Source organism: Amphibalanus amphitrite, unplaced genomic scaffold (genome assembly GCF_019059575.1).
Source record: "Amphibalanus amphitrite isolate SeventyFive unplaced genomic scaffold, NRLGWU_Aamphi_draft 000975F_arrow, whole genome shotgun sequence".
NCBI classification, from domain to species: Eukaryota; Metazoa; Arthropoda; class Thecostraca; order Balanomorpha; family Balanidae; genus Amphibalanus; species Amphibalanus amphitrite.
This window is the reverse complement of record NW_024882469.1, coordinates 216,083-237,892: the sequence shown is the minus strand read 5'-3', so window position 1 is coordinate 237,892 and position 21,810 is coordinate 216,083. Positions and strand designations below refer to the sequence as shown.

The following is a 21,810-nucleotide window of genomic DNA, read 5'->3' as shown; positions in this document are numbered from 1 at the left end:
ATTGTGCGGATCGTGGGTCTCTAGTCCCCCCCCCCTCTCTCTCTCTCTCTCTCTCTCTCTCTCTCTCTCTCTCTCTCTCTCTCTCTCTCTCTCTCTCTCTCTCTCTCTCTCTCTCTCTCTCTATCTCTATTTCACTCTACCTGTTTTTTTCTTTCTCCTGCCCTCGTCTCTCTTTCGCTCTGCATTTGTGTATTCTTTTTCATTATATGTATCCGTATGGCGTATCTCTCCTTATCTATTTAAGTTTTTTTTTAGGCTTATATTTTCAGTCGTCCAATCAGCGTTCTTGCACTAACCAGTTTTTCCTCGCTGGTATACCGAAGTACCCCGCGACCGCAGTCCGAACCCAACTCTGGTTTAGCTCCCCGGTCCATTTCTGGCGTTCCTTCATCGTTCGGCTCGCCGCGGACTTCGTTCTGTTTGGTCCGCGACCCAGTTTCAATAATGCTGTAAAACTGAGTTAGTGGCCGCCTGATTTGGCCTCGACCAATATTCATTGCCCCTTTGGCTGACTGTCTTATAAAGGGGCTTACTTTTGGCTTCAAAACAGCCAGAGATCAATTTATCGATGCAATTCAAGAACCTTCTTATACGTATTCCTTTTCTATAATTGAATACAAACTTTGTGTTGCTCCTTCCTTTTATAGCTGAGCTGCTGAAGTACCCCTTTAATATGGTCTCAAATTCCCGTTTCATCATTTCAGTTGGAGCTACAAAAACAGGGCTCGGCACATACCAGTGATGCAGTATCTATTGTCTCTAACTAACCTCCACCTTTACTGTGCCACCCGTGTTCTTTTCTGCGGCAAGCCATCTCGGCACTGTTGACAGCAACAGGATGAAGTTATGGCTGGGTCAGGGGAGAGGACTGGGGGGGGGGGGATTCTCTCGACGACCCGCTGAGCTCTGTCGTCGGCGCCGACGCTGTTACCGTCGCCACCGACGCTGAGGGCGTCGGCTGGGCTATGCGCTGTCCGACAATACCTCGGAGAGGCGGTGGAGACGGTAGAGACGGTAGAGACGGTAGAGGTAGAGACGGTGGAGGCGGTAGAGACGGGCCCAGTGGTCGTTAGTATAGTTACATGGCGACAGAGCAGCTCTCGTGGGCGGCACAGCGGACTGATCAACACCACAGACTGATGGCGTGGTAATGTCGAGAGGGATAGAGGGAGAGAGAGAGAGAGAGAGAGAGAGAGAGAGAGAGAGAGAGAGGGAGAGAGAGAGAGAGGAGAGACAGACAGACAGACAGACAGACAGACAGACAGACAGACAGACAGACAGACAGACAGACAGACAGACAGACAGGCAGAGAGACAGACGCCAATTTTTAGGCATGAAACGTAGTTGATTAGTATGGCTCTGAATTGACTATAATTGTAGGTCATGGACAATATGATTTTATGTGCGGCTTAGAACACGTAACAGAAACTTCGTTAGAGGATCTCGTTGTGATCTAGTTCGTTAATGATGCGGTTAGCAGAAACAACAATAGCAGAATGGGGGATCTTCCGGCATTTATCCCTGATTGGAAACAGTCGCTTTATTACTATTCCTCCCACGCATGCGGGCCCAAATGCGGTCTGACAGAATATTCCACTCAAGCGAATGAGCGAGTGGCGACAAACAGCCGCCCTGTCGACAGAGCGATGCAGAGTGGCGGACGGGGGTCGGCCGCCGGCAGTGGATGACGGCCGAATGGGCCGACTGTCAGCCACTGTCGCCGCGGGGTCGGCAGCCGCGGCGTGCGGGGGGGGGGTGGCGTTCTACGTGCCGTGTTGGACGTGTGTGGGACGTGCGTGGCGTGCCGTGGGACGTGCGCGGCGTGCCGTGGGACGTGCGCGGCGTGTTGGGGTGGGTGCTGTGAGGCTCACGCAGCCTGACATACCGGTATAGATTGTGGGGAGGGCGGTGATATTGATAGGTTCTGACAGCGGTTTTTGATATGTGAGCGTGGCGTTTGATGTGTTTATTGGGGGAATAATGATAGGCTGCTACGCAGGTGTGATGCTATGTTGACGGGAAGTGTCGAACGAAAAACTCCGCTACGCTACGTATACATACGCTGCGAAAGGATGTCGTGTTATATGCGTCAATGTGCAAGGGAACGCAAAATTAACTAGCATTATTGACACATCAAACAGTCGGTTATATGGCATGTTGACACTGGCACCGTCGAGTAGCAAGCTTCCGTGGCTAGTAAAGTAATCTGACTCTTGTGGACACGAGTTGCTCCATAATTCCTTGTTTTACGGTAGTGCATTTTCTGCTCCTTCCGCGTTGATTTTTATGTGATTCGGTAGTTCAATGGCTCCGGCGGATGTAGTGGAAAATCTTCACAACATAAGATTTTTCCAGTCCTTTTATCCCTCATATCAATAACCATTTCCGCTTATATGCTCCACACCAGTGCTTTCCATAAAACTCCCACGGGTGCGCGCGTCGCTGAACCGTTTGTGACCCGTGGGTCAGCACTGGACCAACAGCGGAAATGCGTCAGGTAATAGCGTGGGAAAATCGACCCATGAGCGGTGGGGAGGGGAAAGGCAGGAGTTGTACGGTTTGTGGCTGATCGTAGGCTAAGCTGAAAAAAGAAGGGGACGACTCAACTAAAAAAATGACAAGTCGTCGCGATCATGAGAGAGAATTGGGTCAGTCTTGGCAGAACACCGTTGATAAAAACAGTTGACGGGCAGATGTGATGATATAACGGATAACGGTTATAAGCCGTCGATGGAGTATCAAGATAGAGAGCGGAAGGACAGAGTGAGGGAGGTGAGTCATAGAATGGAGACACCGTTCACATCACATCATATGAAGCTGACAATCAGTCTGTTGATCGGAATAGACGGAAAGATACCGCTTAAAGACTACTGCATGCGAATGGTAAATACGATGGTACACAACTGTTTAGTGTTTACGCCTCCAAGGCAAATCTGACCTAATATGATGATGATGTGTTGACGTCATCGGGAAATCGCGAATGTCCAGCCCATGGTCTTATGGCGCCCATTATATAGTCACGTGACCTGTTCTTGTCACGTGACCTGCGCTGGTCACGATTCAGGCTCCTGAACACTCCTTCGAGTGGAGGCATGACTTGATATCATCTGCGTAAGCGGTTCGCTCGACTTGCAAACGACAAACGATATGCTAATAGTTGCCACAACTTGTCGGAGGTATGCTGCTGCTTCATGGTAATGCGATGTGCAGTGTTTTGATTGGGTGAAATCATTCATGTGAGTCTGTTTACGTCGTATACGATCGCTGGAAGACGCACGTATTATCCTGCTTACGTAGCCTGCCAATAATGTAAGTGCATAAATGAATGAAGTTCGCTGAACATGCTACGAATCTTCTTTCTGAGATTTTGCCCGATTCTGCAAACCCGGGAATGTATCAGAGATGAAGCACCGATGCGGAATGACACTTGGTATGCTCAGAAGACCCTTGGGGTTTCTTCCGTATAACATCTGCAAATGCTGTCTCGACACCATCCGGCTCGTTTCACAGGAGTCGGCAGGTAACTTTTTTGACCCTCTATCCCGCGAGTTGCTGGGGGGGGGGGGCGTTAAACGCCCCCACTTTTTTTGCCGGGCCATAGCATAACAACGACGCGCCGCAGGCGCGCCAAATTTTGGGTACCTGTAGGGAATTGATTGAAGTTTATTGTGACAAAGTTTCAAAAAAATCGGTCGGAAAATTTTTGAGATATCGAGGTTTTAGTGACGTCATGATTTCTGAGTTTTCGACCAAAAACGGCATATGTTCAAAAAAATCATATAAAATCACAGAATAGACATATAGACATGCCGTAAACGCCATTAGACTGCCAATACCATGGAAAATCAAATGGCTATCTTCGATTATTGATTATCGTTCGGCATTTTCCAAAATCTTGAACTGAATCTTGGCAATTTCTCGTGACTACTTCACGACCATGATACATGAATTTCTTAAATTGAACTTTTTTAGCCAAACACGTACACATATGATAAAATGAATGTCACCATCGTGTTCTACGCCCCAAATTACCCATAAAACATGTGTCACAGGCTGCGAATATCAGTTTTTATTTTCGGGGATATGTGCCTGCCCGGTTGACCTGACCTTGACCCTGACCTATGCTTGACTGACCCCTGAATGGAGCTGACACTCTTGTAGGCCTTATATGATGGATTGTGCACCGTTTTGACAGAGTTTATGACGAGAGGCGCCCATTGCGAAGTCCTGAAGTCCATGCTACTGAAAGCCCGATTTCAGGTGTTTGACCTGACCTTGACCTGACCTGTGACCTCAAAATTCAACTTTTAAGTACTCATCTGAAGCGTCTCGTCGCGTTCTTTCGTTTGCCGCCTCGTGCGTTTCGCTGCGCCTATTGGTTCTCGAGTTATCGGCTGGGGGCGTTTAACGCCCCCCCCCCCCCCCAGCAAACGGTGGGTGGCGAAATACCCCAGCAACTGCCGGGCTATACTGTGTGACACATCTGACTAAACTCGTATTTAATACACTCTTGATTCGTGGGTATGGTGTCAGTTGTCATCCATGTCAACGTTTAATGTAAAACATGTCGCAAGTACCGTACATAAATGACATTATGACGCTTAACCCGCGCACCGACGGGGGGGGGCGGATATCCGCCCCCCTGAGGTTTTTCGCGAATAGCGGAAAAACCGCGGCGCGTAGCGCCGCGAAATTTGGTACGACTATTCTCTCATTAATTTTACACATGGTGTGCAAGTTTGAACCTCCTAACTTTAAAGGTCAGGTCACCAGGTCACTTTGAATGACCCAACCTCAAGTCACTTTTTTGCAACTTTGTCACCGTGCCAGAGCTACAGTAGATGTCGGAGGCCTTTGAAAGTCGCAGGATGTTATAAGGTCATTAGTAGCTACAATTTATATATCTCGGAATTTTGATATCGGTGACCTAAGGTCAGGTCAATTTCTCGACCTCCCCATCATAAGTCAATGGGGGAAAAATCAACTCCCTGTTTTTACCACTAAAACGGGTCGGAATGGCCCCATATAACATACATGACTTCATATACGATCAACCTTCACTACCTTGAGGTCTGTTTTGCTGTTGGGCAGCTGTAAGGTCATGTGACGTCATCAAAGGTCACCAGCGGTTTATTTTTACAATAATTCCGTACAGGAACAAGATACAGCCGCGCGGATGGTCTCATTGTGTTCAGCTCGTCAAGGCGCATCGCATGATATTACATGACGACCTCAAGGTCACGTGACCTGAGGTCAACCTTTGACCTTGACCTTTCGAGGTCAACACATATATCATTCGATGCGGATTGACGAGAGGATCACGATGCTGCCCTTAGTTTGTTCCTATATCGACTAGTTCGAAAGTTATTCGAGAAAAACTCTCTCCATACCTAGCGCCGCCATTTTGACTTTTTTTGACCCCTGTGACGTCATCTTTGACCTGACCTGAAAATGACCTTTGTAAAAATTGTAGACCTTGTCCGTGTGTATCCCTTGCCGTTTACCGCTTGTCGCTATCTTGCTTCGTTCTCGAGCTCTCAGGGGGGGGGGCGGTCATCCGCCCCCCCCGTCGGTGCGAAGTTGGCGCAGACCCCCGTCGGTGCGCGGGTTAAGCATAGAACGAGAAGTGGTCATGCAAACAACAGTGTCAAGCATCGTCCAATGGACACAACACTCGAGCTACATATACAAACAAAACAACAGTAATTTTCTAAGTGTCATTCTGCCAATATCTCAGGCTGGGTGACTCTAATGGACTCTGAAATGGTCGTGTATCAGGCGAGCTATTTTAGTGCACCGATGCTCCAGCTCAGAGAATGTTTCTGCCAGAAACTGCCATAGTTTTAATCTGCTCCGGTTCCTGTTCCCTCAGAAGTTTGCTGGCAAAAGGTCAGAGATATCGCAAAAAGAATGAAGCGTACCATCTGGTATGAGGAGTCTCCTTGTTAGGATCTGAAAAGTAGTGTAGGAGACCCAGTGGTAGGTAACGACCTTGGAGTGGAACATTATGAGGAATTTATCATAAAATGTTGATATGCATTGGCGTTCATTATTCATGCTTCATGCACATTTACAAATGTACACCGTAAAGAGGCACATATTCATGGACTCTGAAAAGGTCAACAATTGTCATATCTTTACCCTCCTCCGCGTCTGCATATAAACCTCCACCTCACACAGCTGTGCGGTAATCAGTGCACTATTCCTCGGAGAAAATCAGTAGCCACAACACTACCTTTTTTGCTACCTAGCGACGCTAGCGTATCCAATCTTTGCCTGGTCCTTGCCCCGTATTAGTTCAGCTCCACACACTAGCATTAGATCTGTATAAGTACCATCTTCACAGGTCTGAACCATGTATCCTCTATTCCGTACAGCGCACTATGAAGTCCGAACTGCGCATTTTCAGGTCGTCACCGCATATCTAAGATCCATGCTATGCTATACCCTCCGCCGCCATCACAGAAGCCAGTAGTGTGGGTGGTCGTCGGCACCTCTAACGTCACAAGCTGTGACGTCGACAGGCACCTCTTGCGTCCCCTGGGACCAGCATCGACTCTGATTACTGGGAATACACTCCGGACTGTCCGCAGCAGTTGTAACCAGATATAATGGGGACTGAACTGCTCCCAGACCCAAAGGGTGCAGTCCGGTCACATTTGCATGATGTCTTGGCACCACCGTCAGCGCGGACTGACGTCACGTTATGTCACAATGTCACCAAATTGGCGGTATTAGGCTGATGCTGGTCTCGGTCTGACGTCATTATGAGACTATGAATGATATCGATTGCCATCAAAGGGATATCTCATAAAGTATTGACTGGTGCCAGCTGCTGATGGCGTAGATATAAGACGGCCTATATATTTTGTGATTTGTATCTAACATTTCCGGACTTAGGAAGATTTAAGGCATCTTGTCTATCACATCTTTTGTATTGCTTCATGCTTATTTGCTAGCCAAGAAGCATGAATGAACACAGTTCATGACAAAAAAGAGCCAAGCCAGTTTCCAACAAACACTTTGAACGTCCGATACAGCCAGTAAAAAAGCTAAAGCTATGACTGAAACTAAATAACAGCCTGACAGAGGCTGACAATAACGGTAGCGCGACTTTCCGCATGTTCCCTAAGTGAAACAGCCATTTCCTTTTACAAAACTTATGTGAATCGCCATTTAGGTTAGATGGTTGTTTTATTCCGCTATCGGCTGAAAGCATTTGAAAACAAAACAATATTCAACAATCTAAGACAATCACGTCGCGAAATGCATCCAATGATTACGACCACGAGTGCTTGCAGCTCCAGTTTGATTCCAGCGCAGTCGATCTGAACGTTCAATTTCATTTTAATTTTCCTTTCGATGGGCCCTGCCCGATGTAAAATGTCGGAGAGGCCGACCATTAATTACCGATCAGTGGCAACGCCTCCGCGGGCTGAGTTGTGGCAATCTTTCCGCTGGTTGGAGACCCATCTGGCTCACATCAAATTTCCATTCCGCACGTCGAATGTCTACCAAAGCCACTGCTCTGCCTTGAACAGACTGAGCCACTTCCCGAAATGGCTGAAGGCTGGCATGCATGGATAAATCGGTCGCCAAAGCGAGCCCAACTGATATTTGGCTACCGCCGCCATTCACTTCCTCCTTGGGTGGAGCAGCGTTTTGATACCGTGTCATCGAAGGGTAAAGCCAAAACATAATTTGAGATTCATAGAGCTTCAGATCTTGTTTTGATATCTGTCCGTGGTGCCGGTAAGGTCCGGGGTTTCTATGCAGTGAGCTGTCTGGTCATATCATTTTCAATCGCAAATCTGTCTTTCCTTCGTGTCACTGCTGCAGTATAAAATCGTTTTGCAGCATTAAAAACAAAATAAGTGCCTTGCTTACTTGTTCCCGAGGGTACATGTGAGCAAATAAGTACACTCTACTCCCAGCACATTTTCGATTCAACTGTTACTCGAGTCTTAGCCAACACAAATTCGTTTTTGATTGGCCTAATTCCTCGTTAGCCTCATTTTTATATATACCTATGTTTTTTTTGGGTGGGGTATTTAAATGTTCAATAGTTTTTCTTTTACGATTTCGTTCTATACCTCAATCCTTCACGCAACACAGGCATGCTACTGGTGCTTAGCAACGGCACACAATTACACAATAGCATGTATTCATTCGAGTTTGTGATTTCCCTGACGACAAATCATTCCAGCCTTAGAATAAAGACACAAACTATGAGGAGCGTAGCCCTTACATAAATGACGCGAGATACATATAACACAGAACACTGCGCTGTTACAGAATGGGCCATAACATTGAGACGCTGTCGTCTTCCATGTGACGCGCTATCAAATGTCGATGACCTTACACACATTTGGACACATTATGAGCAATTTCGAGATGGGAATGAAAGCGGGTGCGGTGGTAATTCAAGTCAAAACGAATTATGAGATGGTTTGGAACGAAGCATGCTGATTAAATTTCCGTTGAACTAACTACTGACACTTGATTAACGTCACAGTTAAATTCACGCACATATCGATAAATGTCGCAAAATCATGCTTCCTATATTCATCGAAGATTGAATTCTTAGCATTACAAGATTTATGGTCGGGTCGGCACATGGTTTCACAGATGAAAAAATGTTCTTATGTGGACAAACGCACACACAACACACGTCGACTCTTAGCTCCGCTACCTGCACAGAGTTCCACGGAGACTCCAGTGAGCAATGCTGATCCGGTGGCCCAAGGTCAGGCAGTTACAGAGGCCTTCAGTTTCCACAATGGATGCGGCCCGTTGTCTGCCCGAGCGCACGGGCGAATAGGGACTGGTGTTTGTGTGGCGCACACTGTCCCAAAATTGTCAGACAATCACCAGTAGCTGTCACACTCCCGCACACAAATATTTTCGATCATCACTCCACTCTCGCGCGCTATGTGCACTACGATAAACACTATTCGCTGCATCGTAGCATTATTTTGCTCACTTTTTCATGTGATGTGCTGCACTGTCAGCCTGATTCCTACAGCTTCCTTCCCCCACCGTTACTGAGCGCGTCTCTAGACACCTCGTCTGTGTCTGGCACGCTGCTGCCGCCGTCCGCGCACTGCCAACCGCAGGCAGTCCCCCAGTCTCCGACAGCGGCCTACCAGCTGGTGCTGCACCAAACTGAAGCACATGGCCACCACGGCCAGTCCGAGCGTCAGGTACAGACAACAGAACAGCAGCAATGGTTCGGGGTGCGGTGACAGCGCGCCCGGAGGACGGCCGCCGAACCCGATCGTCAGCAGCGTGACGCAGCAGAAGAAGATGCCGTCGGCAAAGCGCCAGTCTTCCCACCAGACGAGTGCTGCTGCGCCAAGGCAGAGGTAACCCACCGCTAACACTAGTACCAATACAGCCGGTACGGACACCGGGGTTGGCGGGGAATTGGGTGCAGTCCTCTGGCCGCTGCAGTCAACACAATCACAGTCGCAGGCGATGTCGGGGCGCTGATCGACGCCCGCAGAGACTTCAGCAGCTGCAGAAGCTGCCGACCGAGACTGCGGCACTAGCCGCTGGGTAGAAACGGAACAGACGCCAGAGTCTCCGCTGGAGGAAGCAGAGAGCGGTGCCGGGACCGTCACAATCGCTGCCGACGTCGATGGCCGCTGCATCACAGACAAACCCTGGTCTCCGGGCTCTCCGAACCGCTGCCGGACTGCCGGCAGGGTTAGCGAGCTGCCGCCAACCGTGGCCAGCAGCGGCGCTTCACACGGCCGCGGCCATGAGGTCGCGTCAATGTGACTGACCCCCGGACGCTGCGCGGCGGGAGGACGCGCCTTAGCGCAACTGAGCAGACTGCTCTGGCGCAGCGGAGGCGCCGGCCGCGCAGCCCGTCTCCGCGAGCCGGGTGTCACGAACGTGACGTGATTTCCGGTGGTTGTCGTCACGGCGCTGCTCTCTGGAGGTTCTCTTGGAGATGGTGACAGCGTGTCGGTCTTCACCGGCTCGGCCGTGAGTTGGCTGTCTTCACTGACGGCTGAGCTGTCTGCGTCCGAAGGCCCCGAGCCCGGCACGCCGCCAGGCTGGTCCTCAGAGGGCTCCGGCAAGGGCTCCTCGGCAATGGAAGGCACTCGCTCCAAGAAGCTCACGCTGAGCTGCATGGATGGATGCACAGCTCTGCTCGCGGCTACAGAGCCGACACCCGCTGCACTCGTCACAACTCCAGCGCCGGATTTCCTGACACTTTCTGTCCTCTCAATAGAACCATCAGCTGGTTCCATCCACACCGTATCGCTATCATGACTCACGCCCACATCATCATCACCAACCCTATTGGTGATCGCCGCAGCACCACCGACCGCCGCACCAGTCACCGCACCCTCACGCGACCCCGTCCGTCCATCCGCCCGTTTCAAAAACGTCACTCCTTCACCAGCAACCCCCTCCAGCGTTCGCGAGCTTCGCTTTGTCGTCCGATATCCCACTGCCGTCTCCGTCGCACCCATAGCGCTCACTTCAGCTGTCCCAGGTGGCCTCCACACAAGCACCTGGGTCTCCCGGCCCTCCACGGCAGCCACTCCACGGCGGCAGCACTGGGACGGCCCGCAGGCAGGCCGCTGGTCCGGGTCCCTCTCCGCAGGCGGCGCCGGCACGCAGCGCTGGTAGGAGCGTCTCACCGAGTCCGCCATCCGGTGTCCGCTCAAGGTGAGGCAGAAGAGCATCAGGGGTACCCCGAGGAGGGCGTACACCACGGTGGCCAGCCGGCCGGCGTCGGTCTGGGGCGCCAGGTGGCCGTACCCTGCCGGCGGAAGGTGAGACTGGTGTCAAAAGTGGAGCATAAGGGAGGAATAATTAGATACAGTCCATCAAAAGCGCTAATCGGCGCCAACAGGCCGCTCTCTGTCGAAAGAACAAGTCAAATGTGGGATAGAATACATCGCTTCAAGTGGAGTTAATCTCAATCTTATCGGGACAGATCCTGCTTTGTACCCTTCATTTCGTTTCGGGGCCTCATACATGCAAACTTATGCAGCGCCATTTATGCAAGAGGTGAACCGCCGAAAACTAGACTGACGATCCGACACGATGAACCTGGAATTCCCTACCCCTTTGCACCTCTGAACGACATCGACTTTTTCATTATTTACCACACTTGAGGCCCGGCCGATGGTCGTCACCGAAGGAATTTGTGAATTATTTAGAATAATCATCGACTGGTTGCATCATGAAATGATTCATAAATAATTTTCCACTTCTCGTATGCGGCGAGGACTGTAATGCCGCATATTTCTATCGGCAAATGTATGTGTTGTTTATTATTTCTAGTCTCGGTCGATTATACCGTTGGTTTATGACTTTGTCGAAAAATAGTGGCGTGCCCTGCGTGGTTGATCAATGAATCACATATTAGGAAGTGGGTGTTTGTCCCGATTAACCTCGCCAAATGACTCATCATTCATTCAGATGTTATGCAATGTGAAACAGCAAACACGAACCCGTGCTCATTAATTAATTACCGTGTTTGCCACACATCCTGCATCCCGGAGCGAACCTCAGCGAGCGCCACTGATTCGTCCAGTGTTTTTCCATAGGCTCTCATACATTTTGGAACCTCATGACGGCTTGAGGACATCTCAGACCGGTACCGGCCAGCCAGCACCGGTGCAAGTTCGGCCCAGCGAGCGCTACCCTCCTGCGAGCCCCCAGTCGCTGATGTCTGGATGACCCGCCTCAGAGAGGATGCTACTGCGCCGCGGTCGCTCCGACCTGCTCGCGGTGCTCAGCAGAGACGGCGCCTGTCAATTCTACCGGTCAGATGCGGCACGATGCAGTCTGGTGAGGTGTAGACGGCCATGGAGATGTGGCATTGCCGCCCCTCACATCGGCAGGCATATCAGAGAAAGGGGGGTGTCCGCACCTGTGTGTCTGAGACGGGAGACTACTGCGTAGGAGTTGTGATGGCTGCTGATTGAAAGGTGATTATTTGACCTCCCTCCTTCAATTGGCCGTGCCAGCTCCATGGAAACCCCGCTGTGATTTACATCCAGGCTTATCGGTACCTACACTGTTTGGTAAATAAAACCTCGAAAGTGTATATAGGGAAAGCCTAGTAGATCTTCCAAGAACAAAGCGCCAAAGTCAATGGTGTGGGGCTGACGTTCCTTGCCAACGGTAAAGAAGTCCCTCAAAGAACTTTGCCGAATAAAAAAATATGTGACAGAAAATAAACGAAAACTTCCAGCCACACTTTAAGGCAATTTCTGAGAAAAACAACCTTGTATATTTCAGGATTCCCCAGACATTTTCATAATTACATAGGAGTGTTTAATTGACATCGCAGGATCTCTGAACTCCACGAGCTCTACGCATCGCACGCATTAGCCTAAATTACTGCATATTCTTTCCTGCGACTCAGTATGTGCGCTGCCCCAAGGCCGTTATCCGTCACCTAATTCGTGAGGGAGCAGCTCCGTCAGATTTACAGGCAGCACTACACCGTCACGCCAAAGCCAGGCACATAATAAACCGTGCTGCGATTCTGCTGTCAATAATTCAATTTGTGAACGTGACGTGGCTCTAAGTAACTGACCGGGGCGGGCAGCTACAGCGGCCACCATTTCCGCGCATGTCGGTATTGTTCCTCGGCGTCTGGCGGTTCTCCCAGCGCAACAATGCCTCTCTGTGTGCCGCTGGGGGCTTGTTTTGTAACAGAAGACTGAAGGACGCAGACTCTGTTTTCCAGACCCCACCATCAGTTGCGAGGCACGCGATGTCATGGCATGTGCCTCCCGTCCCAGAGCGGGCACGGGTTCTCATCTGCATGGATTCCTTTGGAGCGAGTGTATCCTTTAAAAGTCCGTTTTCATGGTGATGTCTAGGAAATGCTTTCTTTAGCTAAAGATGACAAGGTAAACTCAACAACGTTTGGGATTCCTGAAATATAACACAAAAAGTGCGAAACATTGGAAATCATAAATCCCTTGTCGGGTAGCCAGAGATTTAGAACATCACTCTAACGTTAGACACTGGACAGTAAATACAACCGCAATTTTCTTAACTGGAGAGTACCTACCAATAAAGACGAGCTGACAGCCTCCAAAGACCCTAAATATTTACCAGCAATCACGGCCAATACATGGCGCACTTCCCCAGAGCTGCCAGTTTCTGGTCACGCACAAACACGTGGGAGCGGCAGGCTGTGCGCGGAATTGGGACATTTATCAGGGACGGCGCCGCGTGTGGTCGGTCGTGGTCGACACTACCAGCTGACCGCTGCGCCGTCCTGTCGGCTTACAGCACTTGGTGACCCCTAACTGACCTGCTTGGTGGTGTGCTGGGGATGGGACCGATTGGGCAGATGGGTGATGAGAAGAAAGGGACGAACGAATGAGCTTGATCAACTATGTAGATATAGAGTATAGAAAACTGGAATAGGCGAGAGCACTGACGACATAGGTATTAGCGCTGAATATGCTTAGCTGGTCAATCTGCTTTTTACTGTGGTGTAAGGTGTTTGACAGGTTTTTATATGTAATTGACTGAATTTCTACAAAATCTTTGGCAAGACAGTAAATTTAGGAGGTATTTTACATTACGATATGATTAGCTGCAGGACAGGGTTTTCCCATTTAATATTTTCTGATCATAATGTATTATAGTACCTATTCGGCTGACCGTCCTTTATTTAAGGACTAGCTTTTCCTCGTGATAGCAAGAATGTTGTTTGCACTGTGCCATTACCTACTAGTGTTTATATCAGATGAGTCATTGTTTGTCTTTTATCGAAAATCGGCATTATTCATATTTGTGGCGAGCGGCGGCGTCCAGACGTTCCTCTGTGTCTTATCGGTTGGAAACAGGGAAGGGCAGAGCTTGGTTGAACATTTTTATGCATTAGTAAAAAAATATTCGGAACCTCCCGCCACACCTTGACTACTTTCCCGGACAGTGACATGGTCCGTTACGTTAGCCGTCCTTCATAGCTGACTGTGGTTGCACTGCAGATAATACAGCTGTCTGGAACAATAGCTTTGGTCATTCTCATTTTACAGTCACCCGTTGAATTCATGATGAATGTGCACTGGAGGTGCACTTGCGTTGTACATTATGGAATCACCGAAGTCCAAGCAAAACTATTATGACATTTTAATATCTTCATGGGCAGATATAGTTCATAAGCGATGCCTGGTCGCCAACTTTTTTCATAAAATGTTTGGTACATCAAACAAACCCTGATGATTTGTGACAGCCAATTACGACAATTCCATGGCAGACCTCGGAGTTATATTCGCCTGGCTCTGGCAGTTGAAGAGGCCACCGTATCGATTTGGACGGCTCTCGCCTGTCGGAGCGTCGTTATCTGGCCCGTAACATGGCTCGTTTCGCCGGGCTTGGTGACATGGTCTGCAGGCACACGACACCCTGGCCCGTGCGCAGGTCAGCCCCTGCAGGCCCTGTCCGCCTGTATCTGCGACATTGACTGTCACCGCTAGTCAACGACCTTCATTCTGCCAGTCGGTCATTTCACATTATTTTCACACCATTCACAATTCGCACTGTTCACTACGCACCATTTCACGTCGTCTTCATGCGAAGCCACCGCCGGAGTCTGCGCACCGCACTGTAGACTATCCACAAGCTCTCCTCTGTGTGCGTGTCAAGGAACAATCAGGCCGAGATCACAGCCATCACTACCAGGTGGAGCACCACAATGCCTCAGGAGGGAGAGAGGAAGAGGGAAGGGAGATGAATAGAGGAGGATGTGCCGACTGGACGAGTTAGGGTTAAAGTTAAATAGGTTAGTGGCTGTGGCAGTCATGCCATACTCCCTCCAATCCCACTAACTGAAGCCCAGTTATGGATCCAATCTCCCCAGGGTCGGGGCGGCTGGGAGACATGTGCTTCAAATAGCTGTGTGGAGCCCCACAGTCTAAGACTTCCGTACGGTCTCGACCGCCGGCGCACTACGGACGGGAGCTTTGCGCCGCCCAGTGACGTCACATGGCAGATTGATGACGACATGGGACCGGCCGCAGCCGACGGCTCCATTGTGATCAGAGACTGACGGCCAATAACGGGAACCCATTAGTATGCGACGAATGATCGGAATTTTGGTAGAAAACTGCAGACATTCGTGGTCGTGACCACTGACTAGGGTAGTCTCGAGTCTCGGGCATCCTCCTTCGAAAATTTCCGGTGGGTAATTAAAAGACGGAAATGTGTCCATTAGTAAGACGTATGGGGTTATTGATGTTCCACAGGCGAGCCATCATTTCGCCATTGTTTGGCGGCCATGGCAATCAATGTTGTTGCCTTCAGTTGCAATGCTGCACGATTTCCAATTGCAATATACCAATGTCTATTTATTTGTTTATTCAGTCACAAGGAAGCATTTGGACTAGGTCTGTTTTCAGCTCAAGCTGTTACCTTCTTCGTTATCGGCACTGATATTTTTCAGCACAGTAATTTTGCCAGCAGCGTGACAGTCCCCAGTCAATTGCTTACTCAATTGTGAAAAAATAACACAAACACACGGTTGGCCAATCTTTCAGGCATCCCCCAGCTGTTTTTACTCGACGCCACTGCTCATTTGGAGCCCGCATTTACTGGCCACGCAGTTCCAAATAACCCCTCCGCCCAACACGCATCATAGCAGCACGCAGGGTACGCCTCCACAGAGCGAGGCACCCGCCCAGCTCTGTGAGTCTGGCCAACAAGGACACATAAATGCGCTGATGACCTGAGCAGGAAAAACACAAGGGACCGTTACCAGGTTAAGGTCATGTCAAAACGGCGCGAGACCTCATATTATCAGGTCACTAAATGACCATACCGTCACCCGGATGGCGTCACATCCCCTGACATGGACCCTTGATGCACGTGCATGACACACTGCCTGAGACCGGCTTCTGAAGTCAGCCAAGGCCGGCCTGAAGATACGGATCCGTTGTTGACTTCCTCCTCTCACTAAGAGGCTCTTACGGTAGCACGGAAGTGGCGAGAGTCATACACCATGACCCTGCACGGTGCCACTGCGGGCTCAAGTCCTAACCGCATCATCACTCATCAAGCGACTATATACTTGTGTAATAGACTCCAGACATGACACCTCTAACAAATTTACTGTCGTTTAATATAAAACAACGCCCTCGGGGGACGCCCGCATTTCTGGAGGAAGAGGCGCGCTGCCGTACCAGTTGGGAATATTTCTCGCCGTAATTAACTCGTAAGAGTGGCGTTTCTGACGCCTCGCAGCGCCTTCCGCAGACGCCGGACGGGGAGGGGCTGAAATATGAAGTGGCGGGATGGGTATCGCAGCTGAGACAATTAATACCGGCCCGGCTGACGGTGGCTCGGAGACTGGGCTTCATGTGGAAAACTAGGCCACACCTGGCGAGAGCAGAACGATACAAACAACCACGATTGCCGAATACCTAAGTAGGGGAGAGTGGGGCAAAGCGGCCACCCTAACGCTTCTCACGATGCCAACGCTTGATTTTTAAACTTGGAAAGATTCTTTCTATACCAATGTGATCCCTATTAAGTTGGCTTTTATTTCAACTGCGTTTTATTTCCAAAGGTGTTCACATATGAAAGATATTGACAAAACTTTAAACCTATGCATATTGGCCACTTTGCCCCATACCCTGGGGCAAAGCGGCCACCGGCGTCTTCTCAAGTCCCGATATGAGAAACAAAATAGTTGCCTCGTGTACGACTAGGGTATTTGATGGTGACAAGGTTAAGCGAGGATGGATGTTTACTTTATCATCTTCCACCTGTAGGTAAACAAAGAAAGAATTTTCATGAAAATAAACATTTAATTGCATTATTTGGTAACTCATGCAACTGAAAGTGGCCAAGATGAATGCATGACGACACATTTGAATATAAATAATGTTTTTTATCCAGATGGAAGCAAGTTATGGCCAATTGGGGGGTGGCCACTTTGCCCCGGCCACTTTGCCCCGCGCATACCGTCCGAGACAAAAATATTCCAGCTTAGCTATTAGTGGGGTAAAAAACGTTAAAATTGGTAGAATACATGTACGATAACCATGCATTGCATGGACAAGAACGCTTATAAAAATTCCAAACGGTTATGGAATAACATGACATTTAAAAATTGTAAACATAGTTGGTAACCTGGCAAGAAATGCTTTTCCGTGTTTCACAGAACAATGGTGATGGCCCTGAAACCCCGGTCTGGCTCATTCGAACGACCGTGAAGAGAAGTATAATTGGAAACCATAAACTGGAACTGACGCCAGCTATGAAGGGCTAAAACGATATGTGGCCGCTTTGCCCCGGGTGGCCGCTTTGCCCCACTCTCCCCTAATAAGCAAGGACCGATGAATAGTCCCAGCGTATATTTTCAGTCACATCTCTGATTTGCCGAATGACCCTTTTGTTGCAAGAAATCGAGCGATTTAGCCATCGATCATCCCAGCCATATAAGTAGTCAATTCTATAACGCCTTGGCGCATCTCGGATCACCACAATCACCTTTCGGGGGACGGACGGGACGGGCGCCACCCTCTCTCCCATCCACCCTTCTCCGAATCAAACTGGCTCGATCCGGTTTGGGGCTGTCACGTGCCGGCCCGTGGGGCGGGCCATGGGCGGGCGGCCGGGCAGACCCAGGCCAGCCGCTACCTCGTGCTACCGCCGCCACTGCCGCCACAGCAGCAGCGGCGGGCACTGTCAGTGAACAGCTGATTTATCAGGCTCCCCGCTGCGGCCGGGGTTTAGATGAGGCCGACCGCTGCCGCCGCTGCCGCCGCCACAGGCTGAAATTCACCTCACTGGCTGGTTTCCACCTCCCTAGGCTCTGAGAATGGGAGAATGTGACCACTAATTCGTATAACGCAGTGTTGGTGCATAGCTATTGTGATCGAATATGGATCGAAGGTCGAAGGATAAACAACAACAGGAACCGGTCCAACTTACAGTGAGAATGCACAAAGCTGCCATGCGAGCGGAAACACAACACAGATGATAAAACAGATAAATAGTTCACCGCTGATTTTCCGAGGAAAATTTTCAAAATGCATATGCAATCTATTTCGCATCGTTCAAGTTCAAAGATGTTCCAATACAATAATTATCGTAACACCCAGTAGTGCTGTACTTAGCTCGGTAAAGACTGTCTGCCCACAGTGAATACAAATTTCCCCAAACACCCAACAATCTGAAATCTTAACAATTTTAATCCCGAGTTGACTGAGCACTGGTGCACGGACGTGACAAAATGACAGCATCCACTGGCGACAGGTGTTGATAAATGACCCTGTGACAACCCTCAAAGACCAGAGACCTCGTCTCCATGCCACCAGTATGAAGATCAGCCGCACATCTGCTCAGGACTTGTAACAAGGTCATCCACACCCAGAGACAGGAGAGGTGCCCCATTAGAGTCCTGTTATATGAAGGAAGTGGAGGAGAAGACTCGTTATCACCGAACGACGGGACAGGCCAGGGCCGCCACTTCAATGACAACTTATATAAAAATAGAAGCTTTTTGTCTCTTGTGATGAGGCAAGATGATAAGTTCGCAAGCGCATGGTGTCTAAAATGGATGCCCATTTTGTCACTTGCCTTATTGTTATGCCTATTCTTTGCATCTTTCTTATCCTTCCCTTCTCGTTTCCCCAAGAGCTGGTAACAATGTCCTCACCGAGCAGAACTGGAGCCTCTGAGCGTGAAAGAACATAGGTACCCGATTTCTGTTTTCTCGGTCCACCAATGTGCCTGATCGTTGCGCAGGGAGCGAATCAGGGTCTTCAAGTAAATGTATTGGCCTTTCTTTACTCAAGTGACAGATCTGAGCCGTCTCCTGCTCGGTGACAATCGCTAACCATTCTCTGGTCGGTGACAGGCCAGAGCCGTGTCCTGTTTCTATGCGGCGGTCGAACGCACTGCCTTCACAGCGCCATCAACTATGTCACAGTGATGGTATGCACTATACAGTGCCTGTTGCCTTGTTGCCAGCCAGGCCGCTGTTGCTAGCCTTAGAGTCAGAAACCAAGACAGCGCGTCTTGGTTCACTGATCGCTGATAGGGCTCCCAGTACTCGGTGAAATATAGGTGATGGGTCCGACCCGAGGCAGTCAGTTACAGGGTGTGAGACTGAGCTTCTGAAACTCAACGATGGCTTCTTTTAGACTTTACTGCCACAACACTCATTTATATTTGTTTATTGACAAGCAAGTAACTTCCATGCTCAAAACATTCGGCTTTAAATTCGTTTATCTATTCACAAGCCTAAAATTGACCAAGCATTAACATATTCTGTTTTATGTACTGAAATGATATGTGGGTTAGCCTTTTTCGCTACTCCAAACAACAGTGCAGCATAAAAGATGCAGCGCGCTCATACGAATACATTGTGAAATACTTCGTTATTAGATTACCCAAGGCCGTATAAGTTAGGTAAGATCGTCCGGGCTCGCTAATGTTACAAATCTGCAACACTACGGTGACGTCACCGGGGCATACGCTCCCTGGCTCCATCCGGACCCTGATGCGGCGGCTGGAATCGCTGCTAATCGAAAAATTACTTGTGCAATAGCGCTTTTAAATGACTTTAAAAAGGGGAAAAATATAATAGCAAAATAAATAGGGAATCCCTTGTCCTGACTGGGATTGCATGACCCCGCCACCTAGCGGACAACATCGTAATTAGGGTTGAGTTGGCGATCGCCAGGTGGCTTGTCAGTAAGCTGTCAGCCGCAGACAGGAGAGGGGCCGTCAGGCGCTTAACCCGCGCCCTGATGGGGGGCATTTTGGCCCCCCTGTGGTTTTTCCTAAATAGCGAGAAAACGGCGGCGCGCAGCGCCGCCAAATTTTGGGTACCTTACCGGGCATCAATTTGACACCTTCACACAAAATTTCAAGTCACAGGTCACCTCAGGTCAGGAGTTATTGAGGTCAAACTGAGGTCATGTTCGAGTAAAAATGAGCAAAAAACATGCAATCTTGAAACGCTCACCAACTCTACAGTTAACAAGCAATTTTAAAGTTCTTTATGTGGTTGTGTAGAGAAAAGACGGCGCTACAAAACTGCTATCTCGGATTTTCGAAATTTTGGGATTTTGACCCCAAAAAATAAAAAAATGATTTTTTTTAGAAAAACTCAAAAAATTTCCAATTTTTTTTCGAATTTCGGAAAAACCGGAATATATGTAATAGTCCCTCCGCTCTTCGATATACATACCAAATTTTAGATCGACACCTCTTTTTTTGGCCAAGTTATAATGAAAAAAACTTAAAAATTGATGACGTCAAATTTTTGAACTCAATTATTAGCAATTCTAGACCTCGTAGCGCAAAACGGAGACCACCATTGAATTCCCCGGGACGAGCTGCATCGAATCGATACCCATTTTATGCAAAAATATCAACTTTGAAATTTGACCTAATTTGACCTGACCTTGACCCGACCTTGACCTGACCTTGACCAAAACGTGACCTAAGCTGGCCCAAAAGTCTGCCTGACCCACATAATCGCATTTGTCATGTAAAATGGACCATAAAACATGTATCACACGACACTTTCATATTGTGACCCCCCAGTGACCTGACCTCCGTGACCTGACCTGGTATCAGTGACCTCAAATAGAAAAATATGTGTTTGAAGAACATTTCACCATCGATGATTTTCAATGAAATGCATTTTACTCGATTTTACAACGCATTTCTTGAAATGCCTGTAAACCCTGAAAATTCGACCTTTGACCTGACCTGTGACGTCATCGGTTTGACCGAGGTCAATGAAATTGGGTCACAAGGTAGTTCCCCGTTAGGGCTATCCAACGCCGTTTACCGCTTGTCGCTATGTTGCGTGGTTCTCGAGATCTTAGGGGGGGGGGCCAAAATGGCCCCCCCCCCATCAGACCGCGTTGCTCGGCAGACCCCATCAGGGCGCGGGTTAATATTATGTAAACGCCAGATCATGCTCAGGAAAATGCGACACGCTTCAGAACGGTCATTTATCTCGAAAAAGATGCGGTGCCCTGTGGTGATATGGCCCACATGACTCGGGACCCGGCCTACGGGTCCCGAGTCATCACGGCCCTGTGGTCACCGGCGGCTCCCAAGGCCCCTACGGACGCGATACATACTTCGAAAATCGCTAGACAAAGGACTCAGGGGCGCAGCCAAGGGGGAGGGGCACACTGGGCTTTAGCCCCTCCCAAATCTAGTAGGCGCCTTCCACGATCATTCTGTGCGCCGATGGCGCCTATTCAGTGTCCAGCACTCTAGTTGCCCTCGACGGTAAGCCATTGCGGCGTCATCATGCGGTATACCGCATGATGACGCCGCAATAGGGGCGCCAGTATACTGGCGCCCAGATTTACAATTTTATATCTCTTTGTGGGTGAAGATGCACCCACAATCCTGAAATGCCGGATATCCACTCCAGACTTGTAAACGACTCAAATTTTTTTTTTAGTCGATTCTTTGTTTGAGTCTGGAAATTTGAATCGATTCATCAAACGACTCATGATGTTAAATTTAATTGATTCGAATCAACTCATGACTCATCAAGTTCCTCGATGAAATGATTCGAATCAACTCATGACTCGAGCAACTAGCCAACGGAATGATTCGAATCAACTCATGACTCACACATTTTGATGAATCGATTCAAATCAACTCATGACTCACACGACATTTTTATTGAACTTATTTCATTCAACCCATGACTCACTATAGGCATTTGTTGATTATTTGACTCAAAGCTATGATAAAATGAATATGCCGCATACCACAATTGTATTAAGCAGCATAGTAGCCTTGACCAAAGATTCAAGCAGCTACCTAGTA

The 21,810-nt window shown here is 49.0% G+C and overlaps 1 protein-coding gene across 1 annotated transcript in view; it reads right to left on the bottom strand.

Annotated features, from left to right (window-relative positions):
- Positions 1-8,143: 8,143 nt before the first annotated feature.
- LOC122368785 overlaps positions 8,144-21,810 on the bottom strand; it is a 65,511-nt gene continuing 51,844 nt past the window's right edge. Inside the window, exon 2 of the mRNA XM_043343031.1 lies at positions 8,144-10,780. Coding sequence (XP_043198966.1) covers positions 9,057-10,703 — 1,647 coding nt within the window. The 5' untranslated portion in view covers positions 10,704-10,780 and the 3' untranslated portion in view covers positions 8,144-9,056. The remainder of the gene's footprint in view (positions 10,781-21,810) is intronic.